This window comes from Papio anubis, chromosome 7, assembly GCF_008728515.1.
Source record: "Papio anubis isolate 15944 chromosome 7, Panubis1.0, whole genome shotgun sequence".
Lineage (NCBI taxonomy): Eukaryota > Metazoa > Chordata > Mammalia > Primates > Cercopithecidae > Papio > Papio anubis.
In genome coordinates, this window is record NC_044982.1 from 121,595,013 (window position 1) to 121,616,758 (window position 21,746).

A 21,746-nucleotide genomic window follows, 5' to 3' on the forward strand; every position below is an offset into this window, starting at 1 on the left:
ATAAATCACATCAAGGGCACACTTCACTAAACTGCTCTCACCTATTGCTTGGAAGTGAATCTGAGACTGCTGGGCTGCTGTGTTGAGAGGGTCCGGCCCGAGTATTCACCTAAAAGTAAAGAAAGAATCTTGATCAGTCTTGTGTTCTGAGGACACAGTTCTAATTAACCTATAATTTGCCACAAATTTCTCATTTCACTATGAAGGTTAATTAGCTTGTTGCTAGACAGACCTACGGTTGGAGTCTATTCAGTATATAGGTTACAAAACCGTATAACCCATACATTACATAATATTCTATTCCTGTCATTATTCCATTAAATATTTAAACGGTGATGAAAAAGGAGAGATAAACAGTGTGAAAATCCAACTCACTGTCTAGAATACATATAAAAACAGTATGTTCAAAAAGTACATTAAGAATATACCCAGGGGTTAGTAGTGAACCTCAAGTTACATCCTTCTAGCTCTGCAACCAAGCAGAACACTGTATGCAGAATGTTTCTTATTCACTAAAAAATGAGGTCCAAATCATTAATTATTAAATATTTGAGCCTAATACAAAAGCCAGCTTTTCTTTCAGATGTGAAGCCCTAAACAGAAATCCAGAATACAAAATAGACAGAATGAAAAGCTATGTGCTAGATATATGTTTCTAGCATAAATATGTCAAAAGGAGGGTATTCCATGTCCAATATGCTCATGTGCTTAATTAATCACTGAAATGAAGTCTATATTCTCACTAAAATCTTTGTAGATACCAGCATCTAGGATTATCCTGAAGATACTGACCAACAAAACAATTCCAAATAATTGAAAATACAGTACCAAACCCCGCGTATGCAAATATATACACATACTGAGCAAATACTACAGATGAATCCCCCTCCACCTCCCATTTAAAAAAAATAAATAAAAGGATCGCTTGTCAGAGCTTGAGAAAGTGCAGTTTTATTTGACATTTCAATAAGTGGAACACAGCATTACAAATCCATCTAACTTTACTGAAACAATTATTGAAATTCGTACCTTCAGGCCATGTATGTTCCGTTCCCCAGGAGGCTTGCAGGCTGAAACAGTAATTGACTAAATTGTAGAACACATCAGGGCCATTTACAAATTTGCTCAAAATGAATCGTTTAAAAAGAAATGAGGGTGACACCAAAATTAGCAGAGAGAAATGATTGAAAAGTGGCTCCCAAGACCCAAAGTGGGAATTATGAACCAGGGTTTTAACTTGCAGGAGTGAGCATTTATAAATGCAAAGAGCTTTCTGACACCACCTCATATAAATTCCAATTTCTGCTTAAAACATATAAAAACCAAGTTAACTGAGCTAAAATGATTAGATTCCTTTCATAATTCAAATTTCTGCAATCTGTCCTCATTCTATTACATTGTATATCTGCTATCACTTAAAACTACTTTGAAAAGAGCTAAGGGATTCTTTTGCGGGGGAGGGGGGTGAGAAAAGGATCTTTTAATGCCAAAAAGATTGCTAGAGATTCTACGATTGAACATTCTAGTTTGAATACTACTTTGCACAGGCATAAGCAGTCAAATGTATTAAAATACAGACATATAACTAATTTTATTACATTTCTTACAAATCTTGACATGTGCTAAGATTTAGTCCTAGAGATAAGGCAGTACCAGGAAAAAAGAATATTAATTTCCTGACACCATCTTGAGTTACAAGTTAGTACTTTTCTAATTCAGCAAATGCTTCTTCAACAAATGTGTTAAAAATACAAAAGCCTCCTGCCCATGTTATAGACATGAAAACTATAGTCCCCTACAAATTGTATGTTAAGGGGCCGTCAATTTTGATTGATTGTTTGGGGATGGATTAATTTGATTTTTTTTTTCTTTTGCCCCTCTCTCAGATGTACATGTCTTTTTCCTGTTTCTGACTATAAGAAATGGAGCCGTTTAATAACAAGAAAATGAGGGTAACGACTGGGCGCAGTGGCTCATGCCTGTAATCCCAGCACTTTGGGAGGCTGAGGTGGGCCGATCATGAGGTCAAGAGATCAAGACCATCCTGGTCAATATGGTGAAACCCCATCTCTACCTAAAATACAAAAATTAGCTGGGCGTGGTGGCGGGTGCCTGTAATCCCAGCTACTTGGGAGGCTGAGGCAGGAGAATCGTTTGAACCCAGAAGGCGGAGGTTGCAGTGAGCTGAGATCATGCCACTGCACTCCAGCCTGGTGACAGAGTGAGATTCTGTCTCAAAAAAAAAAAAAAAAAAAAAAAAAAGGAGAAGATATGGGTAATAATTACAAAACACTTCCGTTGCTTTCATTTTGTATATTTCAAATATACTCAAATTTATTACGTTATTTTTCCTAGAAAATATATCTAAACCATAACAAAATGTTTTCACTTGCCTTTCTAAAATGCACTAAAATTAAGACTCAAAATCTTCTTTCCTTAAAATGGAAATTAACCTTTTGAACTACAGTCACATGCATTTGATGCCTGGTCCTTGAGGGACCATCAATACTTCCTAAGATGACACTTCAAAATATTTGCACTGAAGTAAGCAGTGCATTCATAAATTTCCTTTAAACAAAGTCGCTAGCCAAGGAATCAGAGACAAACGTCAACTCTTATCTCTAACCTTAACATCTGCCTCACTCCTCAATTGACTTCTCAAACTTTTATAACTAGAGATGTAAACAGCAGTCAAAAAACCCAGTAACCTCCTATTTCCTAAAGTTATCGGGTCAGGAATTACTGTAAAGCTAGTCAATGTTCACACTTATTAATATTTAACATATCTTTTAACAATGGAGAGGACTTAGCCATGACCTGGGAGTTACTATCCAAGGCAACTGTGCTACTTGGAATGAGGAGAACATGTTATTAGATCAGAATTATGGCCAAGCATGGTGGTTCATGCCTTTAATCCCAGCACTTGGAGAGGTGGCAGTGGGAGGACTGCTTGACCTCAGGAGTTTGACACCAGCCTGGGCAACATTGTGATACCCTGTCTCTATTGAAAAATAAAAAAACTTTGCCCAGCGTGGCAGCACATGCCTATAGTCCCAGCTACTCAGGAGCTGAGGCAGAAGAACTGCTTCAGCCTGGGGAGATAAAGGCTGCAGTGAGCACGCACTGCACGCCAGCCTGGGTGATAGAGTGAGACTCTTGTCTCCAAAAAAAAAAAAAAAACTAAAATGGAAACAATCATTTTCTCCTATCCTTCCTACTTGTTCAGTATAAAGATTCTTTTTAAGGTGTGAGGGCCTCTAACCAACTAGGTAGACATAGGAAATATACCCAGTATGTCTACATGTTGATTATGTAAATTTGCATAATTTCGCTTATCTACATATGATAAAATGTACATTCAATGTAGATAGGTAGCAAAAAGCAAAAGACTACCAAACACTAGAAACAATTATACCATAGCATATTTAAAAACTACAGAAATAAAAAGACAGTCTCATATTCTGAAATATTTAAATTTGGCTTAGAAAGACTATGTTTAACAATTTATTGCAGCCTAGTGGGTTTTATGATAAGACTACATGTGACAATGACATCTCATATATTTTCCTCCTTTAAGAATCCCCTCCCCATAATATACTCTTCTCTCCACTCCAAAACAAGCCCTCCAAACTACTCCCATGCACACTCTAATTATATTTTAATATATATGTCTTTCCATTTTAATCACATTATAATTTAAATGACATTCTTACTCAAAGGGCATAGTAAGCACTTATAAGCTGTGTGACTCTGAAGTTACTTAACCTCTCTGAACCTCAATATTCTCATCCATAAATTGGAAACAATAATACCTAATAGGCAGAACTACCAGGAAGATTACAGACGATGACACGTAAAGCAATATTAAGGCCTTAACAGAGCAGACATCTAAAAATGGTTGTGATTATCATGGGAAGAAGCATAATGAGATGAACAGTGAGAATGACAGGACTGCTCACAAAATGAAAGAAAACAACCAACCCACAACATTGGAAGTATGTTTCTTTCTTTCTTTTTTTTTGAGACAGGGTATTGCTCTGTCACTCAGGCTGGAGTACAGGGGCACAAACATGGCTCACTGTAGCCTGAACCTCTTGGGCTCAAGCCATCCTCCCACCTTAGCCCACCAAGTAGCTGGGACAACAGGAGTATGCCACTACACCTGGCTAATTTTTGTATTTTTTTTGTACAGACAGGGTTTTGACATGTTGCCCAGGCTGGTCTCAAACTCTTGAGCTCAAGCAATCCGCCTGCCTTAGCTTCCCAAAATGCTGAGATTACAGGCATGAATCACTGTGCCCTGCCTGGAAGTATATTTCTCCAGGATACTGCAACTAGGGTTTTCTATGGCAGAGCTATAATGTCAGTAGAGAAATTAATAGAAATTTTCAGTTTGTAAAATAGTATTCCTTGTAAAGAAAGAATTTTGAAACTTGCCCAAATTCTCCAGTCACTACAAACATTAAGATATAATCTACCTCCTGGCTGGGCGCGGTGGCTCATACCTGTAATCCCAGCACTTTGGGAGGCCAAGGGAGCGGATCACGAGGTCAGAAGATCAAGACCATCCTGGCCAACATGGTGAAACCCTGTTTCTACTAAAAGTACAAAAATTAGCTGGGTGTGGTGGCATGAGCCTGTAATCCCAGCTACTCAGGAGGCTGAGGCAGGACAATCGCTTGAACCAGGGAGTCAGAGGTTGCAGTGAGCCGAGATTGCACCACTGCACTCCAGCCTGGTGGCAGAGCGAGACTCTGTCTCAAACAAACAAAAAAAATAATTTACATCCTAATCACTGGCCTAATAAACGGAAATAGCAACATTTCTTTCTTTTTTTCTGTTTTGGTGGTTATTCTTCAAGTACCACAGAAGTGGATTAATCACAATCCTTATTTTGAACTATCACTGGCCTTAAATAGCCCAACTGTACTTACTTAGCACTTCAATAAGTTATTAGTAATATACTAAGCACTCCCGATTCTGCTGCCCACACATATGCTAAAAGAGCAATATTATTCTTGAACCCAGATCTTCTTGAGGGTTGGCCAAGCCAGCTGCCTTTGGAGACTTTATCAGTGCAAATAGGAGCCTACTGGTTAATTGAGCCATTCAAACTTCAGAGAGTTACAGGTAATGAAAGTCTAGAATGTTTAATTGGAAAACTCATACCATGATTATTTGTACAGTATCAGTTAACGAAGGTAAGTTTAACTTTTAATTATTTCAATTAAGTTATTTCTAGAAGGGTTACTTAGAGAATTTCCTTATCTGTTCCATTAGTTAGAAAACATGGATTCCAAGTGGGGCAATGTATAACGGGTGAAAGACTTAATGGTTTATATAATTAAACTGTTCTTTTTCACCATTATTCAAATTTTGAGGGAACATTTATACACGGTTGAACAATCATATCTGATACAAGGATAGTACTGCCAAACCTAAAAGGGAAAAAGAAAATTATCTGACCAAGTGATTCACTGAAACTTACTCTCATCAGCTCTTATTTTTGGAGATAATCAAATTTCCATTTGTGAAGAATTTCAACTATTTAGAAAATACCTCCTCAAAAAAACAGACACCAAACATTCCGCCAAAATTTCTCTCCTAACACCTCAGTAAATCTTAGCTTCTGCACTAGCTAAAAGCTTTCTCCTCAATCGCAGCTCTGGCCGCCATCATGAGCCACAGTTTATAAATATCCAGGATTAAAGTCATTCATTTGCCTTGGTTTAGAAACCATGCGGACCCCCAAAGAGTTCTTTAAGCTAATGTAAGCATGTACTTCAAAAACAAAAAACAATCTAGTTAGTTTAATTTACTCTAGTAAATTAGATATTTTATCTGCCATAACTATAATATGGCCTGCAATCCCCATGATAATGAATACTTCTTTTGTTTTTCAAATTAAGAGCTAAACATCATGTTATGTGCATTTAAACCTTTGGAAAACATAACTGTTGATGAAACAGTTTACTGAAATAATCATTGTTGATTAGAATTTGCTCAACATTACCTCTTGGAAATATCTGCAGAGGCTCTATTAACTGTCCATTTACTTGCTGTTCCATTACTGTGGAATAATACTGCAAAGAGATTATAGAAAGAGATTACTCAGTAATGTATGAATACTGGAACAGACACTTAGTGGTTGTTTAATTCACAGTACTTTTGTAAACTGCTGGTATAAACATATCAGCCTTGAGAATACTTTTCCCCTACCGGCACACCAAAATGACTATAGTGAATATTTAGGATTGAAAGTCCAGTATGTTAGCCTTCACCCTGGCATTTATCTTTAAAAGTGTTAAGACTTTATATTAGTATTTAATATAAATTAAATAATACAAAATATTTGAAAATTATATATATTTAAACAACACATAAAGCATTTTAGTGGAATTTCCCAAATTGCTTCTTGCTCTTTTTCCCTGGATTTTGCAAAGCAAAATGAAGAAACTTCACATTGGGCTTGGACCTACATGCCAGTTAATCAAACATTATTCACATTTGTGTATGAAATGCACAGATAATGGAAATCTAAATTACAGAGACTGTGGAAACAGCAAACAAAATATGACCCATCCAAAGATGACAGGATTAACAGGATAAAAAGGTAGCCTAGTTTCAAGCAAACATACCTTTTATGCTTTAGCCTTATAAACACTTTAGTACAGACCAAATTGCACTGTAAAATTCTGCACACAAAAAATAAAGTTCTAAGTGACAAAGCTTTCACACTCCTTAGTAAACACAAATTATTCAGTAGGTTGTACTGTGGTTTGATTACCACTTCTTTCAATACACTGATTTGTAAGCATATGTCCACCTAACTTGGAGATGGCTTCTGTGCTCTCACATCTTATAATGCTTGACAAACAACAAGTGACGATCTTGGTGGAAAAATATCCACAATGAAAACTGCTGATTTTATGTTTTGAGGGGCTGTCAAAGAGCAGAACACCCTTTTCATCCTCGCTGTTTCTATATTAAAAACATGTTCATATTATTTAAATACTATATGTTTAGGAAATCTCTCCTTGATTATCATTGTTTACTGACATTCTTTAAAAGTTTCTTTTTTTAGCAGACATCACATATATCTTCCTATTGCTTTTATGTACATTAAAATTATTACAAGAGCAAGGGTTTTTTTTTTCCTCTTGAAAATAAAGGGGAGCTATAAAATTCCACATCATTTTGGGAATCACAAGTTAATACATCTAAGGCTGTTTGCACTAATAACAAATAAAGTGAAGGTGGATGTTGGATAGGTATGGACTGATACAAGTATACTCAGCTCTCCAAAGGGCTTCAAACTGTAAAGGAAGTGATTCTCTCCTTCTATGGACATAAAAATTCATATACATACAGCATAAACATACGAAACATACACTCTGGAATATACACTAAGGCAAATGTCTTTCAGGAGATTCTGTTCCTTAAAACCACAGAAATACAGCACTCGCCATTACTCAAACAGTGATGACAAGTAAATGAAATATCAATCATGTAGGCTGTCAACCTTTTGGGACAGCAATAACTGTTAACAAGTAGTCTGGAAAAATTGTCCGAAAATGACTTGTCCTCGGCACACAAGTATTTGAGGTTTCCATGGAAAATTAAGATGCCAGTGGCTATTTGGAACATTGCTCAGGTATTCTTTTTAATGGGAAATTTGCCGGTTATTGATCCACAGCATGTACCCCCTTGCTTCTGGAAGGCTGCAAGCAACTTTCCAATCAGTGGCTGTCAAAAAAATTACTGCCTTTTTGTACTGATACAAGACAACAGCAGTGGTTGTGTTCTCCTATAGTTAATGCTTTTCTTTAATTAACTGCTATGTACAATAGGCTAGTAATTTCAGTTACTACTTTGCCATTGTCCTAGAAATCAAGACAAATAAAATATCCTTATGCTTTATCTAACAAGTTAATTATAGAGATGTCTAAAACTGGTGCTTGGGGTCAAGTTTGAAAACAAATAACCTCAAATGTAAAGGGTCAGAACAGGTGCAATGCATTTTTTTCCTACTATAAAACCTTGCATGCATGAAATTGACCTGTTTTCCAGCTTTATTTATTTACCTCACAGAATAAATAAATAAATAAAAATGGTTTTCCTTTCATTTTAAGTCTGTTCCAAATCAACTGGCAAGCTATATACACTTTTATAATCATTGTGAGAATTTTTAACCCATCTATAAACATCTCTCTGTACCACGATTAACAGTCACAGTAATGATGTTGAGTATGCCACTTAACAGTTTCTCTATAGCGAGTAGTTAGGTTGTATTTTTTGTTTTTTATATTTCCTCTAAATCCAAGTGTATTTTCTCCTGCTGTACTACTGCATTTGATCTGTATCTGTATTAATAGAGACGCTTATGTTCTACATAGCAAAGTAATTCACTATCAAGGACATGCTGTAAACGGAGGTAATCAAATCCACAGTGTGGGCCCTACACAACTGATCCCTGAGAAACAGCCACCAACAAGGGACTAGGCCTAGAAACTCAGGCTACTGCCTATGGAGCATTCCCCATCAGATAAGGATAAAATGCAGGGCCATGCATGGTACCTCCTGGCACAGAGCAGTCCTGACTGGCCACCAGGTCCATGCTACTCAGTGAGATGAGCAAGGCACATGAAGGAATCAGAGGGCTCAAACTCAGGAGCTTCATCACTAACTGTTGTCTCCAAGCATGTGACCTCCATGACGAAATGCTCACTGTGCCTCATGTTACTCATTTATAAAATCAAGACAGATCTTGATTTTACCCAGCGGATAGCTGTGAGGCTCACATGGGAAAACAAAGACAGCAACTAATAAACTGCAAAACAAATTGGGATTTTCTTTCTTTTTTTTTTTTTTTGAGACAGTGTCTTGCTCTGTCACCCAGGCTGGAGTACAGTGGCACAGTCTTGGCTCACTGCAACCTACACCTCCCAGGTTCAAGCTATTCTCCTGCCTCAGCCTCCCAAGTAGCTGGGATTACAGGTACCCGCCACCATGCCCAGCTAATTTTTGTATTTTTAGTAGGGATGGAGTTTTACTATGTTCGCCAGGTTGGTCTCAAACTCCTGACCTCAGGTGATCCACCTGCCTTGGCCTCCCAAAGTGCTGGGATTACAGGCGTGAGCCACCACACACGGGCAGCAAATTGTTTTTAGATCTGAATCTATTAGTGTCATTTCTATATACTCTTCCTTTAAAGGGATTCTCTCCAATTTTGTTCTAAATAGTGATAAAATAAGCAGTAATGACCAAAACCAAAAGAAAAGAAAAAAACAAAGAAACAAACAGCAACGACCAAAAAAACACTCCTAAACCTTGTACACCAAGATACTGAACATAATAGCTTGGACAGAAATGTAACAAAGTAACCTTCATAATATTACTTAAAGTTATCCAAATAACTTCATCTTCAAGTCTATAATCTTATCCTGGCATTTATTAGCCCTAACACAAAACTCTGCACATAGTAGGTATTTAATAAATATTTACTGATTCAAATGGTGTTGAATTCTGAGTCTGCCACTCATTAACTTGTGTAGCCTTCAGGAAGAAATTTAACTTTATTAAACATTAGTTTCCTAATATTTACCCTAATATATAGGGTTACAGTGAGGCTCAAAAATTAAACTGCAGCAATAAAATTAGTGAAGGCACTTGGTAATCTATAATGCATTACTAGTTAAGAAATTTAAAAGTACACCTCCTCATATTGAAACAATACTAAGCAAAGTTTCTATCTTAGAAGTGTTCCAGCACTTAAAAGTGCAGAAATAATTATATAGAGTACGAAATATTGTGTTCAAACTGAATACATCAGCAGCAGTTATAAAAAGTGTTTTCTCCTGTTATCCCTTGCATAATCTGTTACACGCAGTAACTGCAGCGATAATCAATAAGTTAACGGGTAAAAGATTAATCAGTTTTGCAATTGCTAATGGAATCTCCAGTACTAGACTCAGATTAGTTTCAGACTCCTTCTGAGCTGTTCTTCAAAATTCTTAAGCCATTTTAATAAGGATGTGACAAAGTTTAGCATAGTTACCAAAAATCTAATTAATTTGAAACAGAGGGCCAGATTCAACAAGGGGATAACAAGTACAATTTTTTGCTTTGTTTTGTTTGCAAGTTTACTACAGTGTTCATATTTGTTATAAACCTAATTCTAATGCTAATGGCACAATTCAATCAATAATTACATTTTTTTCTTCATGGAAATCTGCCATATTTTTTTAAAAACTTGAGTTCTAAAATAGCACAGTTTAAGTTTATAAGGCACATATTTTCTATTAAGAAGTGGGCGCAGTGGCTCATGCCTGTAATCCCAGCACTTTGGAAGGCCAAGGCAGGCAGATCACCTGAGGTCAGGAGTTCAAGACCAGACTGACCAACATGGTGAAACCCTGTCTCTACTAAAAATACAAAAATTACCTGGGTGTGGTGGTGTGCACCTGTAATCCCAGCTACTCAGGAGGCTGAGACAGGAGAATTGTTTGAACCCAGGAGGTGGAGGTTGCAGTGAGCCAAGAGCATGCCACTGCACTCCAGCCTGGGCGACAAGGCAAGACTCCATCTCAAAAAAAAAAAAAAAAAAAAGAGAGAGAAAGAAAGAAAAAAGAAGAGAAAACAGAGACAGAGAGAGAGACACAGGGAGAGAACTAACCCTCACTCATTGGACACCTATGTGTGTTAGGCTCAGTACTACATATCTATGTTTATTCACTTAGTTTCTTACAATCCTATCCCATTCTGTAAGTATCATCACCTCTATTTAACAGATGAAGCAAATGGTTTATCAGTAAACCAAAAAACAAAGAAAAAAAGTACTCCTTTCATTCTAGGCCATGCCATGCACTCGGGGCATAAAATGTATATTTATTGCTTACAAGTTAAGAGGTAGGTTATCTCATATTTCTCATACCTCAAAACATTTACCTAAATAGGCAGGGTTACCTGGTAGACTGCTGAGCTGGTGAAGAGCTGTGGCTTCGCTCACACCCTGTGCAGGTTAGGTTATGTCCCCCGATCTTTCAGAGGCTGGCAAAGCAGTGTGAAGACATCTGTGCGGATGGGTGACCTCTGGCTCTTTCTTTGGCAACCCCCCTCCCGCCACCCCCTCCACAGGTTTTCCCACCTCTCCTACTACTCCATTCGGTTTCCTGTAAGTGGTTATTACCCCATTCCTCCTTTAAATGCAGGATTTCCCTCCCTGTTTTTCATTAACCTTCTCATTTTATACTCTCCTTGAGTTACTTCAGCCACTTCAAAGGTTTCAACTACCAGAGGAGTCACTGAGACTAACTATGAGCTGATGAATCACAAATCTTTATTTCCAGCCCAGATTTCTCTCCTAAGTTCTGAAACATACCCAGTTGGTTGTGCAGCGCCTCCTCCAATTCAACAGGTCCAAAATTGATTTCCTCTCCTATCCCCTCTCAGACCCTAGACCTGTCTTCTGCTGCCTGAGTTTATGGTCTCAGGAAATACCATCACTATGACCCTGTTTCCCAAACCAGAAATCTGGAAGTAATCCAAACCATCTCTCTTCTCTTCTCCCCTATATTCAATCACTAAATTTTATTTTATTTATTTATTTTTTTGAGATGGAGTCTCACTCTGTTGCCCAGGCTGGAGTGCAGTGGCGCGATCTCGGCTCACTGCAACCTCCGCCTCCCAGGTTCAAATGATTCTCCTGCCTCAGCCCCTTGAGTAGCTGGGACTACAGGCGCCCACCACCATGCCCAGCTAATTTTTGTATTTTTAGTGGAGATGGGATTTCCCCATGTTGGCCAGGATGGTCTCGATCTCTTGACCTCGTGATTCACTTGCCTCGGCCTCCCAAAGTGCTAGGGTTACAGATGTGAGCCACCGCACCAGGTCTTATTTTGTTTTTTGAGACAGAGTCTTGCTCTATCACCCAGGCTGGAGTGCAATGGTGCGATCCTGGCTCAATACAACTTCCGCCTCCTGGGTTCAAGTGATTCTCCCGCCTCAGCCTCCCGAGTAGCTGATACTACAGGTGCCCCCACCATGCCCAGCTAATTTTTGTATTTTTAGTAGAGATGGGGTTTCACCATGTTGGCCAAGCCGGTCTCAAACTCCTGACCTCACGTGATCCACCCACCTTGGTCTCCCAAAGTGCTGGGATTACAGGCGTGTACCACCATGCTGGGCCTACTAAATTTTATTATCTTGACATCCTCCCCACTTCTCAAATCTGTTAACTTCTCATCAGTCCTGTGACCACCATTGTCTTTCACAGGGAACAGACCCCTAAGTGGCTTCCATGCTTTATAATTTCTCTGCCCCAAGCCACTCTTGAGAAATACTGTTATCAGAAAGGGATCCTTATCCATACCCCAAGAGAGGGTTCTTGGATGTCATACAAAAAAGAATTTGGGGTGATTCTACAAAGTAAAGTGAAAGCAAGTTTATTAAGAAAGTAAAGGAATAAAAGAATGGCTTCACCAATAAATCCAATCAGAGCCGGGTGTTCCCAAAAGTAAGAGGAGGAACACTAGATAACAAAGCAAAAAACCATATGGAGAAGATGCGCTGCACTACAAGGGCTGGTGACACAGAATTGTTCATCTTTGTGTAACTACTGTCTTCCACAAGAAGATATTATTATTTAAAGATATTATCTTTAAAGCAAAACTTAGAATGCTTTTGTTCTTAAGATATCAGGATATCAGGACATTTCCTGGGTCTGTTAAGTCCTGAGTCTGTTTGGTAAACGCTATTAACCTATTCCCTTAACTCTTAAACACCCTGTAACTAAGAATGCCTGACTTCCAGCAGGTCTCAGCCTCATTTTACCCAGCTTCTATTCAAGATGGAGTCTGATATGGTTTGGATTTGTGTCCCCGCCCACAAATCTCATGTCGAATTGGAGCAGGGGTCCAGCGAGAGATTACTGGATCATGGGGGTGGATTTCCCCCTAGTTGTTCTCATGATAGTGAGTGAATTCTCACGAGATCTGATGGTTTAAAAGTGTGTGGCAACTCACCCACCCGCTACCCAACTGTCTCTCCTGCCACCCTGTGAAGAAGGTACTTGCTTCCCCTTTGTCTTCTGCCATGATTGTAAGTTTCCTGAGGCCTCCCCAGCCATGCAGAACTGAGTCAATTAAACCTCTTTTCTTTATAAATTACCCAGTCTCAAATAGCTCTTATTTATAGCAATGTTGTCAGAGGCATTCGAATCAGAGCAACTCCATCTTGAGTGAGGGCTAGGAAAAATGAGGCTGGGACTTGCTGGGCTACATTCCCAGGAAGTTAGGTATTCCAAGGCTCTAGATGTTTATGATGAAGGGAACAGATTGATAACGTTTACTAAACACGCCCAGATTCAGGAATGTCCTGATATCCTAATATCTTGAGAACAGAAGCATTCCTAATTTTGCTTTAAACATAATTATATCAGACCAGGTGCGGTGGCTCACATCTGTAATCCCAGCACTTTGGCAGGCCGAGGCAGGCGGATCACAAGGTCAGGAGATCGAGACCAGCCTGGCCAATATGGTGAAACCCTGTCTCTACTAAAAATACAAAACTTAGTTGGGCATGACGGCAGGTGCCTGTAGTCCCAGGTACTAAGGAGGCTGAGGCAAGAGAATCGCTTGAACTTGGAAGGTGAGTTTGCAGTGAGCCGAGATCGCACCACTACACTCCAGCCTAGGCAACAGAGCAAGACTCTGTCTCAAAAAAAAAAAAAAAAAAAAAAGATAATATCAATTCTTGCAAAATATAGTAATTAAGAAAATGAATCCTTTATCACAAACCCTTGTAGCAGAGCACATCTCCCCATGATCCTTTTTTATCCTATACATAAACAAACATCATACCTAGGGTGGGCACATTCATCCTCCTACTTTCAGGAATGTCCTACTCTGTCTATGGAGTGAGTAGCTATTCTTTCACCACTTTACTTTCTTAATAAACTTGCTTTCACTTTGCACTGTGGACTCACCCTGAATTCTTTCTTGCACAAGATCCAAGAACCCTCTCTTCGGGTCTGGATTGGGACCCCTTTCCGGTAACAGTATGAAAACAGACTAATACAGAGTTGCTGTGGCTCAAATGCCTCTGACAATATGAGATATGATCATGTCACTTCCCTGTTCCCTCAAGCTAAGGCCCTCCATGGTCTAACCCACCTTCCTCCCAGCCTCATCTCCTACCCTCTTCCCCGTCACTGTCCATACAGACTGAATCACAGGCAGCTCCTCCTGATTCACCAGGCATTCTTTAAATACACTGTTCTTTCTGCCCCAAACACCCTTCCTAGTCCCCTTGTCCTAACTTACTCCACCTGGACACCGGCCCTCTTCAGGAAGCCTTCTTGGTCCCCAAAGCTAGATTAGACACTTCTTGTGCTCATGGAGCACCTAATGCTGAGGTGTATTATATCATTTATCACTCCGCTTGGTAATTATGAGTTTCCTTGATTTCTCCCACTGAATTCTGTTTCCTTTTTTGTTAATCTCCCTGACTGGACCATGAGCTCCTAGAGGGCATGAACTGTATGCTCACTGCACCCCCACCACCTTGCATAGCACTTGGCCAGAGAACTGCTATCCAATAAACATTTGCTGCATGAAAAAACTGATTGGATGAATGAGGAAACAAACCAGCGAGTGAGTGACCTCAGGCTCCAGCTCTCTATGGACTAGCTGTGTGACCTCAAGAAAGGCACACAATTGTTTATGCCTCTGTATCCTCTGCTGTAAAAATGGGGGAAAAAGCCTGCCTTGCTCGCCTTATAAAGATGTTAAGAAGATCAAAATTAAAGGAGCTGGTATATAGGAAACCTTCTTAAAAAGTACTTGAAAAAAAATCTTGAAATAGGAAATGGTGCCTTGAATCTCTCATTTCCAAGTAAGAGTACATAGAAGAAAAACGTTCATAACAATAGGGTGACACAGAAACCACAAAACAAGGCCACTGAGATATCTGGACAAAGTACAGTGGTAGAATTTAACTAACTGGTTTATGGAGATTGAGTCAGTATCCCCTCCCTTCCCCTCAATTACTGCAGTACTATAAATAATAAAGTAAATGGCTATTGTGGGGAACACTGTTTCTCTTTTGGAAGTGCAACAAGGGCAGGAACCATGCCTTGTATATTTTATTTCCTCTTATGCCAGAGGTATTAACCTGGGATCTATATGGGCTTTAGGAGATCCTTGAAGCTGGTGAAACACTGCATTATGTGAATTTTCTGGGGTAAAAAAATAAACAACTTCCCACAGATTTTCAAAAAGGACTATGCCTTCAAAACCTTGAGAAATCACTGCCATATAATGCCTAGCACATTATAGACACTGCACAAATGTTTACAGGAAGAATCCAGAGAGGAACTGATATAGACATAGTAATGACTCTCATTGGTCATACCTTCTAATTTATTCAGCAGCAAGTCTCACGTACAGAGGAAACACCAGGCCTATTTATTACTCTTCCATACATTTATACAGGACGGTTTCTCAAATCTCTCCTTAGCATGCCTAACAGACAACATAATTGGTACAGTATTTCACTTATAAGGAATACTCATGCTGTCTTTTTCACACTAATGATAAGATGTTCAGATTCCTGTTGTCAATACTGCAAGCATATCCTATTATATGTAGCTCAGTCAGTAATTACAGCAATAATCAATAAACTAACCAACTATTTGCAGTCCATAGTTAATTTATTAGTTTTCCCAGTGAAGAACCCAACAATCTTAACTCTATCAAATGGCTACAAATTTAATTATAACCCTACTCAGATGTGTCATTAGTTACACCTTCTTTCAATTATTTCTCATACTTTACATTAAGAGGCTTTTCCTTTATGATGCTGACCTCCCACAAAGCACACAACTGCCCCAGTGGTCAAAAATAACATATGAAGCCAATCTATTTTGAATATCAAATTAATAGCTACATTTACTTACCTGGCTTCAGGCTCTGACTCCCTAATAACTCATTGTTCCTGTCATGAGGAGACTACAATGTATACAAGCTCTTCCTTAAGAGACTCGACTGAGGGTCCACATATGGTCACAGATTGATTAGATGATGAGAAAGAAAATCACAATGTGAAGGTCAACAGGGACCAACTCTGGGCCCTATTTATAGGCTCATGTTATTGGATGGATGTATTTATTAATGACTTGAAAGTGAAAATGACAGCAAGTTGGCCAAGTTTAATGATAACACCATTTGGATAAAACCGTAGAGGACTTTAAGGAGCTCCAGATAGTCTTAATAGAAGTTTGGGCAGCCAATAGCAGATGAAATTCAAATTGGCTGAGTTTAAGGTAATATGTGTTGGCAGAAGGAGTTTAAATTTGTATTCACCAACAGGCCCAAAATTTATGGGATCCTCTCAGCTGAAACTTTCAGAGTTATTACCTTGGTTAGCTTGGGGTAGTGTTCACACACTGACCTTTCACCTGATTTTTAGACTGTAGCAATTCTGCTATTCCTCTTAAAGCAGAAGTTTTAACAGTAGCTTCAGGGAACCTGACACTTAAATAAAACAGGACTATGCAGACAGCAAGCCAAATGAGACATTTTGTTATAAATAGGGTAAGCGGAACCCTCCACAGAGATGGAACTGAACTGGGAGTAGAGCCATATAAATGACAAAATGTTGGTGGTCCAAACCTCCTATTCCAGCGGTCCCCAGAGTGTCCCGGTACCACCAAGACCGAGGCTTGCTCATGCTTATCTTTTCCTTTGCGTCCAAGAGCCACATAATAAATCCCTTGTTCTGATGCAAACTTGAATATGCTTCTGCTCCCTGCTTCCAAACAGGCTCCAAGATAGATCACAACAGGGGCTAGCAGGGGTCACTACACTTTTATCACTATTTCAAGGGCATCCAAATGTTCCAAACAACACAGAGAAGGTAATTAAAATAATCTGCCTCTGGAAAAAAGTTTTCTTTTTTGACTAGGATAAGAAAAACAAAACAAAAACTTTACTTACAGCTTGGAGCATGTCATTATTTGAGAAAATAAATTTCCAAAACAATTTATTTCCTTCAGTTTCCCTTTCTCATTTTTTTCACCATTTCTCCACCTTGCCTGAAGAATATACTACGTGGTCAGTTGTTTGGATAAATTGCATTCAATTAGGGGACTCACTGAAAGTTGAACTGATTTTGCCACCTGCAAAGTTAAGTTCAAAGTTGAACCTATTTACTATGTGGCATGTTTGAAAGCACCATGTGGAAAATGAGCTTCCTAACGTCTTTGCTCTTTACAGAAAACTTCCTAATAGCTAAGGCCCTGATGCTATTAAATATTCAACTTCTAAATGGACAACAAATTTGGCAAACAAAGTAAAACACAGCCTTGTAGGTAAGGACAAAACCTTTAAACCTTCAGACGCCCACAGAGTTTTTTGTTGTTGTTGTTTTTTGAGATGGAGTCTCATTCTGTCACCCAGGCTGGAGTGCAGTGGTGCAATCTTGGCTCACTGCAACCTCCACCTCCCAGGTTCAAGCAATTCTCCCACCTCAGCCTCCCAAGTAGCTGCCACCACGCCTGACTAATTTTCTGTATTTTTAGTAAAGATGGGGTTTCACAGTGTTAGTCAGGATGGTCACGATCTCTTCACCTTGTGATCCGCCCGCCTCAGCCTCCCAAAGTGCTGGGATTATAGGAGTGAGCCACCGCGCCCGGCCAACAGAGTATTTTTTACATTTCTCTACAAACTCAAGTACAGTGACATTTTGGTAATAAGCATTATTTTTCACACTCAGGAAAAAGTAGTATTTGCAAAGCTGAGCGGGACTACAATAGATACCAAAACAAAACCTTATTTAAAACAACCAGGAGCAAAGAGATTGAGAGTCCATATCCAGGCCTTCCCTTTAATTAGCCATATGACTTCCAACTGATTTCTGAATCTTCTATTCTCTGTGGGCCTCAATGTCCTTATTTATAAAATGAAAGAGTTGAACAAAACCTCTGTGGTTACCTTCTGACTCTACTCGAGTAACTGCATGATTTTAGAGGCAACGTCCAAGTTATGTATATTAGAATAAAGCCAATCATGTCCCAATTTACAAGGTGCTCCACAGGTGAAAAAATATTTTTCCCTCATAGTACTCAATGTCTAACAAGGTACACTGCGGTCAAATACACCAAAGGGAATACTTACACTTCCCTTAAATACAAGGATTCCTGTACTGAATATAATACAAGGTCTCATAATGGGAGGCATTACAGTAAAATGTATGCCATACTCTTCTGGCAATGTGGGAAAAAATGATATAAAGAGTGAGAATAGACAAAATGATGAAAATTATTTTTGTTAATACTGTGTTCCACTCACACAAGTCTCTCAATATTAAGAGAACCAGGTGTAATAAATCCCTAGACACAGGATTTAGCAGAAACAAATATAAATCTATTTACAAAAGCAAGATGCATTGGCTGAATTTCTCCATGAAAGGTCACCCAAAAGAAGAGGTTAACAGTAAAACAATCCCCTCCTAGAACTGGGGCTCCATAGAACTACCAGACAACAAACACAAAAAAATGGAAGGAAAAAAGCAGCACGCTATTTTCAGTATTTCTAGAAAATGAGAGGAGGAAACGAGAACGACGACAAAATAATTTAAACTACATTAAGGGAATATTTAATTAGCAATGATCAGGTATTTAGTTTTCAGAATATGTAGGTTGTATTTTTTTTCTAATAAAGCATTTCAAATTCTAATTAAAAAATACTTTATGGAGGAATTAAAAAGATGCAACAGTGTCAGAGGAAAAGCCATGATCCCAGAAGTGGAATATTCTAACAACATAACTCACAAGAAACTATGCTATAAAAACAGATTGTTGATTAACACAAACTCATAACAAAACGCAGAGCAGCTATCACAATGGTGCTGTAATAACACTTGGCTGCTGAAATCTTTCAATACATTAAATATCTCCTTGGAGACCAAATTACTTTATATTTTCTTAAAAGACAATTTATTATAGCTTTGTTTTCTTCTCATTATCTCTTAAAAATATATCTAATGAAGAAAAGAATACAACTTCTAAATAACTTATATAAAATGGTACTAATGTGTGACAACAGACTTTGGTTTAATATGTTGGTTATTATTTAACAGCACACAACAACCTATTGCCATGACAAATCCTTACCATAATACAATATTCCATGTGTCACATGTATCAAAAACCACTGTATGCCATTATTATGGCACTCATAAAATTAACAGCCTCAGGCTGCTAGCAATTTAAATAATTGATAAGTTTTCAATTAAAAAGGCAACATTTTCAGGTCTAATACAAAAATCTATTTAAATTACTGATAAAAATGTACACTTGTACTGGCCCAAAGCCAGAAAATGCTTGCATCCAAGGGGGAAAAAAATAATTCTTCAAGTTTCAACTCAGAGATGGCAAATTTGTTTTTATTCTTATGCAGAGATATAGGCTGTTTATTTACTTAACCTTTGTAATCAGCGAAAAAGAATGATTAAAGGACTAAAGGTAAAAGTGCCTCTATTTTTGCTTTCCCACATATGGCTTTTGAAGAAATACTAAGGTGACCACAGATTTACTGAATTCTATATGAAAAACTAAGCTCTTTTGGCTGGGTGCGGTGGCCCATGCCTGTAATCCCAGCACTTTGAAAGGCCAAGGTGAGCAGATCACTTGAGATCAGGAGTTCGAGACCAGCCTGGCCAACATCACGAAATCCCATCTCTACCAAAAAATACAAAAATTAGCCGGGCGTGGTGGCGGGTGCCTGTAATCCCAGCCACTCGGGAGGCTGAGGCATGAGAATCACTTGAACCCAGCCGAGATCAGGCTACTGCATTGCAGCCTAGGCGAAAGAGTAAGACTTCATCTCAAAAACAAAACAAAAAGCTTTTTGTAAAAAACAATAAAAATATGGTAATGTGTCAGTATCTTCCCTATGCCTTTACACAAAATCCTGACTCAAACTTCAGAGCCAAATTTAAATAACTGATAAGTTTTCAATTAAAAAGGCAACATTTTACAATGTCTACAAAATAAAGACCAATGCAAATTTGTAGGAACATGCTGGTAATTATGAGGACTACCAACCAAAACCGACTGTGAGGTTAGGTCCAAATGGTTCTCCTTAAATTTCAATCATAAGAACCAAGACAGATCAAAATGACAGCCAACCTGGCCAGGCACCTTGGCTCACACCTGTAATTCCAGCACTTTGGGAGGCTGAGGCAGGAGGACCACTTGAGGCCAGGAGTTTGAGGCCAACCTGGGCAACAAAGCAAGACCCCATCTCTACAAAAATTTTTTCAAAATTAGCTCATCAATGAGAAAGATGACTTCTATTCAGACAAAAAAAAGTGGCTCCCAAGAAATCTCAGAAACTTTTAAACTAAGGACATGTAATGTAAGATTATGTAATCATATTTTCCTACAACACAAAAATAATTAAACACGGTGTTTGAGAAAATAAGCATATGCTGTAAGGAATATATGGTGCAGAAATCACAACTAAGGTATTATATAAACCCAAATTATTCAGAATGTAATAATGATGATGATAGGCCGGGCGCAGTGGCTCACACCTGTAATCCCAGCACTTTGGGAGGCCGAGGCAGGTAGATCATGGGGTCAGGAGTTCGAGATCAGCCTGGCCAACATGATGAAACTTCGTCTCCACTAAAAATACAAAAATTAGCCAGGCACGGTGGCAGGTGCCTGTAATCCCAGCTACTCAGTAGGCTGAGGCAGGAGAATTGCTCTAACCCAGGAGACAGAGGTTGCAGTGAGCCAAGATGGCACCACTGCACTCCAGCCTGGGTGACAGAGCAAGACTCCATCTCGGAGAAAAAAAAAAATAACAGTGATGACATAAAAAGATCCTGCTACAAATGTGCAAAGAGGAAGGTGGGGGAAGAGACAGTGTAAAACAGTAAATGAGCAACAGCTTGGGCATTAAAAGAAACTGAACTTAAATTCCATATTCACATTCATACTAACTCTAAGACCTTGGGCTTATCTCTTAACCACAGCTTCCTCATCTAAAAATAAGAATGATAATATATGTCTTTCAGAGTGATTATTAAAACTAAAAAAATTAAATACCCCAAGCACTTTGTATATAGCAGTAACTCAGAAATGGAAATCATCATTATTATTATCACTATGATCACACCCACTAACATTTTCAAAAAGCACAGTTTGTAAGACCATACCCAAAAGTACGTATCTTTTGCATGTGGTTAAGTTGAATACATAATGAAAGTATACTGATGTCAGTTCTCTGCAATGCACATATGTGAGAAAATTAGAACCCATCTGTGTGTGTGTGTGTTTTCTAAATATAAGCATGTCACACTCTCAGGAGAGTTAGCCAATCTATCAATACTAGTGCTAGACCTTTTCAGCAGACAATCCTACTCTGCCTTTCAAGGTACTGATGAGCCCAGCTCTAAATTCTCAGTATACAAAGACTCTCACATAAGTTAATGGGAAGTCAATGGGAAATTGACTTTTCCTATTCTGTGCTGGTTGGAATGCAATGCTCCGTTAATCATCCTATCCTTCTTGTTCTCTATCCTCCTACCCTAAATTAAAACTATTGGCGGAAACCCATACAGATAGTTCACAGTTTTCATTATAATGAAACAATATCATGGCTGAAGTTGAAGTCTATCAAAAACCTACAACCTAACTGTTGACTAAGATTAGGGTCTCAAAGAAAAGCAAGAGCCCT

The 21,746-nt window shown here is 38.6% G+C and overlaps 1 protein-coding gene across 14 annotated transcripts in view; it reads right to left on the reverse strand.

Annotated features, from left to right (window-relative positions):
• Positions 1-21,746, reverse strand: part of MAP2K5 (mitogen-activated protein kinase kinase 5) — a 274,973-nt gene that overhangs the window by 231,618 nt on the left and 21,609 nt on the right. For all 14 annotated transcript variants that reach the window (XM_021941782.1, XM_021941781.2, XM_021941778.1 and 11 more), the window contains exons 4-6: positions 6,014-6,083; positions 1,030-1,070; positions 42-109 (exon numbers count right to left, since the gene is read on the reverse strand). In XM_021941782.1, coding sequence (XP_021797474.1) covers positions 42-109; positions 1,030-1,070; positions 6,014-6,083 — 179 coding nt within the window. The remainder of the gene's footprint in view (positions 1-41; positions 110-1,029; positions 1,071-6,013; positions 6,084-21,746) is intronic.